Here is a 9,989-nt window from a genome sequence, read left to right as displayed (position 1 = left end):
TAAACACATACATAGAACATTAAATATAGATAAAAAATAAACTAATTACACAGTTTAGTTGAGAATCGCGAGATGAATCTTTTAAGCCTAGTTACTCCATAATTAGCCTTAAGTGCTACAGTAACCCACATATGCTAATGACAGATTAATTATGCTTAATAAATTTGTCTTGCAGTTTCCTGGCGAGCTATGTAATTTGTTTTTTTATTAGTTTCTAAAAACCCCTCCCGACGTCCTTCCGACACATCCGATGTTTCCTTCCGTGCATCACCATGTCGACACTGGCAGAAGTGGATTAAATTTGCTGTGCAAGTTTGACAAGGGTGACAAAAGCTTGGCAAAAGCGTGCTGGAGTGATCGGCTGCATTGCAGCCAGGATTCCAGGAAACAGGAAGAATACAGACAGTGATGTGACGCTGTTATGACGTAGCCGTGACTAGTATGCACAAGCAGGAAAGAGAAGCATGTGAGGCCGGCCCCAACGCTCCACCCTGTCTTGTGGCCTCAACCAGTACGACTTGCATATTTAGGCCTTGGCCTTGTTTAGTTCACCCAAAAAGCAAAAAGTTTTCAAGATTCCCCGTCACATCAAATCTTGCGGCACATGCATGAAGCATTAAATATAGATGAAAGCAAAAACTAATTACACATTTTAGCTGGAAATCACGAGACGAATCTTTTGATCCTAGAGCAGGAAAGAGAAGCATGTGAGGCCGGCCCCAACGCTCCACCCTGTCTTGTGGCCTCAACCAGTACGACTTGCATATTTAGGCCTTGTTCCGTTCCGAAAAGATTTTAGATTTCGGTACTTTACTACTTTCGTTTGTCTGTGACAAATATTATCTAATTATGAACTAACTAGGATCAAAAGATTCGTCTCGTGATTTTCAGCTAAACTGTGTAATTAGTTTTTGCTTTCGTCTATATTTAATGGTTCATACATGTGCCGCAAGATTCGATGTGACGGGGAATCTTGAAAACTTTTTGCTTTTTGGAGTGAACTAAACAAGGCCTTAGTTCCGAAACTTTTTGTTTTTTTTGTACGTAGCATTTTCATTTTTATTTGACAATTATTATCTAATAACAGACTAAATACGCTTATACATGTGTCGCCAGATTCGATGTAACGAGGAATCTTAAAAACTTTTTGGTTTTTGGGTAGGCCTTGTTTAGTTCGAAATTTTTTTCAAGATTCCCCATCACATCGAATCTTTGGTCGTATGCATGGAGCTTTAAATATAGACGAAAATAAAAACTAATTGCACAGTTTACCTGTAATTTATGAAATAAATTTTTTGAGCCTAGTTACTCCATAATTGGATAATATTTGTCAAATAAAAACGAAAGTACTACAGTAGCCAAAAATCCAATGCCAAAAAAACATAAGTTTGAATAGCAGCCTTACAGTGGTTTGCAGAGGAGCCGATAGGCGATAGCCCCGTCCCACGAAAAATTCAGGCCACCAGTGAATACGAGTGTTGGCGCATATTTTTAACGAGACCACACCAATGCTCATCCAATTCCTGCACGTTATGCCACAAAAACAGTGCCTACTTTTTTGTGCATGCAAAACAGAGATGATAGATAAGCAGTATGTCGTGTTGGGAGAAATATAAGCCTCGGATTTTTCTATCTATATGCCATAACACTTTTATCCTACGCTAATGCAGCTGTTCGCCTGCATAGGGCTGCTCAAAGAACAATCGATCTGAGGGTTTTGTGAGTACAAACCTCGAGATGGACTTTCAACTTTGATAAATCATCCTAGTACTCCACTAGTACTATTCTGTGGTGTACCATCACCTTCTCAGTCACATGTAAGGCCTAGTTTAGTTCCTAATTTTTTTAAAAATTTCACACCAAATAAAATCTTACGTTATATATATGGAGCATTTAAATAAAATAATTAATTATACAGTTTTTATGTAATTTATAAGGTAAATCTTTTAAGTCTAATTTATTTATGGTTGAATAATAATTATAAAATACAAATAAAAATACTGCGGTATCCAAAATCAAACATTTTTACAAGCCTAAGTAGTCGGCTCCGACAAATCCAATCGATGGTCAGGACTCGGGACCACCTGAGTCTGGACAGGTCTTGGTCTCAAGCGTAATATTGTCAGTTTTTGTTTTGTTTTTGTTTTGTTTTTTGAGAAAACGTAACATCTTTTAGCTGCATCACTGTCTTGGGCTGTTGGCTGGACTAGGAAGGCCAAGTACATTGCATCCAGAAGATAGGAAACTTTCTACCAAAAAGAAGCAAAAAGTCTATTTTTGCTCCTCCAATTTTTACAAAATTCTATTTTTGCTCCATCAACTCTTAAACCAGACAAATCACCTCCTTCAACTTTTCAAACTATGCATTTTACCTCCCTTAAACGGTTTTGAAGGTGGTTTTACTACCGTGAATAATGGTTTTTCTACAATGACAGTTGTTTGTCCTTTTGCTTTATTTATTTCGGCTGAATCTTTAAAAAAGCATAATAAAATCACAAAAAAATCATAACATAGAAAATCCAATTTTGTTGAATTTCACATGAGTATATCTACAGAATAAATATATAATATGGTATGCTTTGGTATAAAGTTTTTTGCTATTAAGGTTTTGTCTTTTTCTTTTTTAGTATTTGGCCAAATCTTTGAAAAACTATAGTAAATCACAGAAAAATCATAAATATAAAAAATGCAATTTTGTTGGACTTCACATGAGTAGGTATACATAGTGAATATATAATATGATATGCTTTAGTCTAACAAAATAAATATAGAAATTGCAGCTATACATTATTTTAATTAAATATAGAAAAGCATGGATCTAAAGCTACAACAAAAAATTTATACTAAAGCAGATCATATTATATATTCATTGTGTAGATATGCTCATGTGGATTCTTATAAAAATGATTTTTTTCTATTTTATGTTTTTTCTATAATTTACTATGATTTTCAAAAATTGAGCTGAAATAAATAAAAAATAAAAAGACAAAACCTTCATAGCAAAAACTTTGTACTAAAATATATTATATTATATATTCACTGTGTAGATCTACTCATGTGGAATTCAACAAATTAGATTTTCTATTTTATGATTTTTCTGTGATTTACTATGATTTTCAAAGATTTAGCCAAAATAAAAAAAGACTAAGACAAAACCATCGTCATTGTAGCAAAAACCACCATTCACTGTAGCAAAACCACTCCAGAGAGGTAAAATACACGGTTTCAAAAGTTAAGAGATGTGGTTTGCTCGGTTTTAAAGTTGAGGGTGAAAGTTAGGAGAGGAAAAATAGACTTTTTAGAAAACTTGCTCGATGACTCGCATGGAAAACAAGGGAGAATTCAAGTCCACGTTACTTTTCTTTTAGATACGTAAAAAATTAACATGAGTCCTCTCTCGTTACTTGCAGCAGGGTTGTACACACACCGCCCTGTAAGTTAATCGGGGGAGGGGGAGGGATTAATTATCAAAACCAGTCGTTTGTTCCGATCCTTGCTCGTGGTTATCCTTGGATTTGATGAAGCCACTGATCCCATCCTCGACACGATACGCCAGCCTCTTCGATTGGAACATACGTACAACCAACCGTAGTATATGTCTCGATGTTAGCTACAAAGACAGACATGTTTCTACTACACCCCAGTCGCAAACAATTACTTCCTTCCGCACACTAATATAATTAGCCTATATTTATCAACTCATTGTCTCAGCGTGACATAAAATCTTATGTTATAAGTATCGTTAAAGGTTCCATTGATAAATTCAGTAGGTAAAGCTAACTAAAATATGGTTATGTTACTTTCTCTATTAACTTCCTATAACGCAATACAATTAGATATTACTCCTCCGCTTCAGGATATAAGACATGCACGTATTTCAAAATTCAAACTTCATTATTTTTGACTAATAATTAGTCTACTAATATAAAAAATTATAGTACAATCATGTAATATTAGATTTGTCTTCACAAATGCTTTCTAATGATACTTTTGTTGTTGCCATAAATTATATATAATAATATAAATTAATAGTTAAAGTATGATTTTGAAGACCATACTAAGTCAAATCGCGCCTTATATCTTGAGACTGAGGGAGTATTCAATAATCTCTATCCGATTTGTAAACAAATTATCAATTACTCTATATGTGTTTTCATCGTTTACATTACACTTCTACGTGTATTTTAATATGCATGTATTTAGTTAAACTCGTAACTAGCTTTAATATGGACAATCATTGGAATATGCCAAATTAATATTGTGATATGTTTCTGTTTATTGTAAGAGTTACTAAGATATATTTTTCTCCTAGGCCTGTTTAGATTTGAATTTTTTTGACCCAAAGAGAAAATTTTCTGTGAAATTGGGGCCTACGAACTAAACGGAGCTAAAAAATTTTGGGGCTAAAAGTTTGGGTTGCAACTGTGCACGCACTCCCATAGAAGTCCACCAATGACAACTGCAACTGCATGCAGCTCAAGTTGTCATTGGTGGGCTTCTATGGGAGTGTGTGCACAGTTGTAGCCTAAAATTTTGGCCTCAAAATTTTTTTGACCTCGTTTAGTTCTCAGGCCCCAATTCCACAAAAAATTTTCTTTTTAGACCAAAAAAATTCAAATCTAAACAGGCCCTAAGGCCTCTCGTGTGGATTAACATACAGGCTCAATTACAGCCTCCAATTATTAATTAATAACATTAAGATTACATCTTGATTTGCCCTCGGCCATCTCGAGCTTGTTCGTTTGTATGAAAAGTCATGGCTGAAAATACTGTTCACTGAATTATTATGAGATAAAAACACTATTGGCTAGCAGAAAAAAATATGGCTTGATAAACGAACGGAGCCCTCGTGTGGATTTGCCCTCAGCCATCTAATTTTATATAGATTAACAACATAAGATCAACGGTATTATATTCGCTATGAACAATACTATTAGAATATAGTACTTTCCATTTAGATATTATATTTTTCATAGATTTTTTTAATGAATTATATTCCCAATCAGAGGATGCACCCCTTCCTTACTTTTTATATTTCTCTTTGACTTAGAGCCTATTTTGATCCAAACAAGCTAGTTTATGTGGTGAATTATTATAATCAAAAGTTCAAAACATCATATTATCACCTGCTTTTTGGAGATCATAGGGCCTCAAAAGTCCAACTTGCCCCCACCTTATCTAAAGTGGCATCAAACTGAAGTGCAAGACATGTATTTGTCACTTTAACCAACACTAATCTATCATAATAATCCAGAGATCGAAACTCTGTAATTATTATAACATATAATCCAATTATAATAATTCTATGCATAATCTACGTTATAACAACCCAGTTGTCATCCTAACACAGTCTTAGCAACGTGATTCATATAGATACATTTTATTAGAAAAATTATGGTCAAAGGTGTAAAGTACAGAACGCCAGTAGTACGGTTTTTTTTTAACATGCCAATACGTTTTTTACAGCACGAAGATAAAAGAAACCTACTGAGAAGACCGTTTTACACTGAAGACCGTTTTGTTTTATTCCTGCGGGCTGCAAACTTCCACGAAACTGACGATGATTGGATCGATGAGATAGCCACAACCTGATGAACAGCTTGGGATCTGGTCAAGATCGCGTGCGCTGAGCTGCTGCTCGACCAGCAGCTTGTATTCGTGGTGATGTATGTTGATACAACTGACAACGATACGTCAACACCATCATTCAATGGCTTTGCCAAATCCACGAGAAAGCTAGCAACGGTGACCAGCTCAACGGACAGCCGTTTCCATGCTTTGCTGCTCGAAATATCTTCACAGGAAAATGGCACCAACACCAACAGCCTCACATGAGCGTGGGCTCCAGTCTACCTCTAATGTAGACACTTCTAGGTGGTTGAAGTAAACGGCGACTCAACTGCAGTTACAGGTCTAGCAACAGCAAGTGGATGTTTTGATGGAAGGCAAATTCTTTCCCATAGACAGTACAGACTGATGGTGTGTGCATATGGACAACTGATGGATACAGTTTTTTCATTTCGAGTGTATAAAATGCTAAGAATACATACAGATGGGTAGTAGAATCCAGATCGCATGTATAAAACCCAGGTATTGCAAATAGCGTGTTTTGCTCGAGTTATGGTTGGGTGAGGTGAGCTGAGCTGAGCCCATTGAAGAAAATTCTAGCTTGTCACCAGGATGAAATGTTAAGGGCAATCCATCTGGACATGGAGCTCTGACCTGTCAATCTGACCTGCAATTACCCTTTCAGAACGGGAGATGCTTCAGGTACAACCCCTTGAACGATCTATCTGGCTGCTGGTGCTAAAATCTGGGGTACCAGAACATGCCCTTGATGCCTTGAGGATCAACTTCAAATCCCAAGTTCTTGTAGAAATCTATAACTGCAGCCAGCAAGAATGAAAGAGTGCAAATATAAACAATCGTTAGTCCATAGAAATACTGTAGTGCTGCAATTACTGATTTTCCTGATCTCCATCCACATCCTATATTTTGGACCTTTTTCACAATTATAAGTTATCTTCTTCGCGTGAATAAGAAAGTAGGTGGTGCCTATAACTACAGCGTCCTTTTCCATGGTACTTGCATTATTCAGAGGATAAACAGATTTAAAGATTTTGCAGCACCTATACAAATAATTCAAAGTAGAGGACAAGCTAAAGGCCCATAGGAAACAGGGCATATATAATTCTAGCCAACTATTCTTCTTTGAGATGGCAGATAAATTCATTTTTCTTTACATAAGATTGTTGTTGAAATCTGCACCTTTATTATCTGCAAACAATGTAATGTTGTTGATGTCTCTCTGGAGCAAAGTACGAATTACTTTCTCCATGAGTGCTTTACCAAGACCCTGACCCTGAAATAATTGAAGTCTCAGCCGTTTCATGATAATTCTTATTTAATATGCCAGCAGAAATTGTGGGATAGGATTCTCAAAAGGCAAAACAGCAAAGTTCATCAGCTCACCTGGTATGAAGGATCAACAAGAACATCCCAAATTGTAGCATTGAAGGCATGGTCTGAGGTTGCTCGTGCCATCCCAATGAGCTGCTTCTTCTCTTCTCCCTCTGTCAAATAACTTCTACAAGTACACTAAGATGTTCATCATCTAGAAAAATGAATTTCTGCAAATAACCTTCAGATTAGGACACATGCCTCAACTGATGCATATGATCACAGAAGAGCCTGTCATGATCAAACAATGACACAAGTACCTGTTTCTGAAGATCTAATTATTGAATGTAGTGTAGCAACCAAGTAGCTGTTTCTTAATGAGGCTGCTATCTTTGATAGAGGCCTGCGTGGCCATCCTACCTGTGAGATCAAATATTTCAAACAAACACATTTGTTATGGGGATCAATATTCAAAACAAATTATATTTGTCAAGAGAAGAAGCATTGAGTTCATTGACTACAACATAACACTGAGAAATATCGGGATTGATGAAAAATCACCTTATCGCATAAGGCTTGGAGATCATACAGGTCAACATCTCCAGCTGAAGAAAATAAAATCTGTTCTGTGCTTCCGTCAAGTAGTGTTCTTTCTAGGAGTACTATTTCCACAGGCAAAGGTTCTTCGACTTCAAGTGGTGCTTGTGGTGGCTCTACTGTCTCTGTACTGTTGTTGCTCTTCAAAAAGCTGAAAAAATAAATACATTTCCATTTTTTGTCCATAAGATTGAAAACCAAAGGCGCGAATGCAACACTATTGAATTTCACAAATGAGATTCCAAGATTCTAAAACATGCCTAAAATGTGTGGTTTCAGGCTTTATGCCTACCAAAAGCCAAAAGGTTGGCAGATATCATTGTTAGTTGAAGATAAAGGGAAATAACTAGACAGATTCATACTGAAAAGGAAGAAAAGAAACAATTGCATCAAACCCCTGTCGCTACAAGACCCAAAGTCTCCAAAAATAAATTTTCCTTCAGATACTATTTGGCCCCACTAGATATTTATATAGTTCCCAGGCTGACAATTAGCAAGGAGCAAATCCCTACCTGTTCAACTTCTCTTCCTCTTTCTTTATCCCAATATCGTGGGAATAAACTGTTTTAGCCTTTTGAGATAAGGCGAGAACTTGTAAGGAGGAGAGTTTTATTTACACCAGTAGATGCAAGTAGAAGTATAGATAACATCAAACCTAACAAAACCGTATAAATGAAGTGCAAGTGTAGATAATGTACTTTACCCAGATCTGAGAGAATCCCACAAGCCAGCCTTCAAGGACCAAGCTGATGTAGACCGTGTTTTTGCTACAACGATAGTGTGGCCGTCAGTGTTGAGCTATTAATTATCATATTAACAGCTACGCTTCATGAACATCCCACAAAAAAGTAGCAGAAAACATAATATTGAATATAAATCAGCCTACAAGCAATCAGGAGTTTGCTCGTTTAACTTGCCGTTGAGCTTGAGAATCTACAGACTTTGACAGATCAATTATTATCATGATTTTGATTTCCGCACAAGTTGAAGTCTACAAGATAACACAATTTTATTTAAGAGCTAATGGTGTGCCATGGCGGTACAGTGGCAATGCAGGCTTCCAGATATCAACAGGAAATGTGAGAACCCGAAAAGGGAAGTTCTGCGGATATCTAACCAGTTAACCACCACATCAGTTCGAGGATATATGAGGTTCCACAGATTTCAAACAATCATTCGTGATTCCATTCGGCAAATTGCCAGATTAGCCCGGTGGCACCCACGTATTTGGCTCAATTGTTAGCTTAACGTTGCGGTCGTGTACCCACTAGCCACTACCCAGCAAATAAACTAACTGAAGGCTGCACTAACCTAACCAATATCAACCAATAACCGTTATCACTTCAGACAATGCGGTGCGCTGCACTACGGGGAGCGGTGCCTTACCTGCCACCCGATTACGCAGAAATCTGGGCGCGGAAACCGCCGTTGGGATGCGAACTCCACATCTGAAATATTCGAAAAAAAAAATCAGCAGCAGTTCAGCACTAGCAACTCTAACGAGTGCTTTGAGGGCCAGAGGTTGGGCTTGGGCTTGGGCGCGCAGATACTAACATGGAGGAGGAAGGTGCGGCGGCGAAGGCGGGAGGCATCTTTAGCGCGTGTTCCCGGGATCGGGAAGCTCGCGTGTCTCCGGGGACCGGAGCGGCCGAGCGGGGATAGGAGACCGCGTGAGCGACGGTGGCGGAGAGGAGGAGCAGTGCCAGTGAGCGACGGTGTTGCGGGAGGAGCTGCGGGAGAGAGGAGAGGAGCTCGCGGCCAGTCGTCGCGGAGGCTGGTGGATAAGGTCTGGAGCCTGGACGCAGGCCGGGTTTTTAACTGGGCCTGCGACTGCGAGGGTCATGTTAGGCTGGGCTCTTCGCGTAGGAGCGTGCAGCCAGAAAGGCCGGATGACAACATGAGATCAGCCTGCATCTTGGCCCAAGGCTAAATACAAGTACATAGGCCCAAAAAAATAATAGTCGTCAAATCATTAATTATTTTCGACTTGCTAAATGTGTAGGGAACAAATTTTTAATCTTTCTCTTGCCAATAATCAATTATTAAAAAAAACAAGCAAAAAAAAAACGCGAGGTGTCGAATAAACACCGATAGCCAGGACAAAAGATAGGTAGGACTAGACCGGGGTGGTCACTGAGGCAGTTCCAAAAATTTTTACAAAATAGAAATAGTAACACTTTCGTTTGTATTTGACAAATATTGTCCAATTATAGACTAACTAGGCTCAAAAGATTCGTCTCGTCAATTCCGACCAAACTGTGTAATTAGTTTTTATTTTTATCTATATTTATACTCCATACATATAAGTCTAAAGATTCGATGTGACGGGGAATCTAAAAAATTTTGCAAAATTTTTAAGGAACTAAACAAGCCCTGAGTCACATACTCACAGCCAGATTCTGAACGAATCGCTGGTTTTGGTTCGGTACTTGCCATCGATCTCCACCTCCAGCGTTGGAAAACGAACGTCTAGGGGAGCTGCCTACGCGCAA

General features: G+C 38.0%; 1 protein-coding gene across 1 annotated transcript; it reads right to left on the bottom strand.

The window, feature by feature from the left end:
• On the bottom strand, positions 5,915 to 9,282 carry LOC8064146 (serotonin N-acetyltransferase 1, chloroplastic). The gene is made up of 8 exons (XM_021448029.1): positions 9,052 to 9,282; positions 8,884 to 8,945; positions 8,201 to 8,264; positions 7,462 to 7,648; positions 7,221 to 7,320; positions 6,973 to 7,073; positions 6,769 to 6,862; positions 5,915 to 6,386 (listed from the first exon to the last, which is right to left on the bottom strand). The coding sequence occupies exons 1-8, from the start codon at positions 9,087 to 9,089 to the stop codon at positions 6,307 to 6,309; spliced, it is 726 nt and encodes a 241-aa protein (XP_021303704.1). The 5' UTR covers positions 9,090 to 9,282; the 3' UTR covers positions 5,915 to 6,306.

This window comes from Sorghum bicolor, chromosome 9, assembly GCF_000003195.3.
Source record: "Sorghum bicolor cultivar BTx623 chromosome 9, Sorghum_bicolor_NCBIv3, whole genome shotgun sequence".
Lineage (NCBI taxonomy): Eukaryota > Viridiplantae > Streptophyta > Magnoliopsida > Poales > Poaceae > Sorghum > Sorghum bicolor.
Note: the sequence above shows the minus strand (reverse complement) of the source record. Positions and strands in the feature narration are given on the sequence as shown.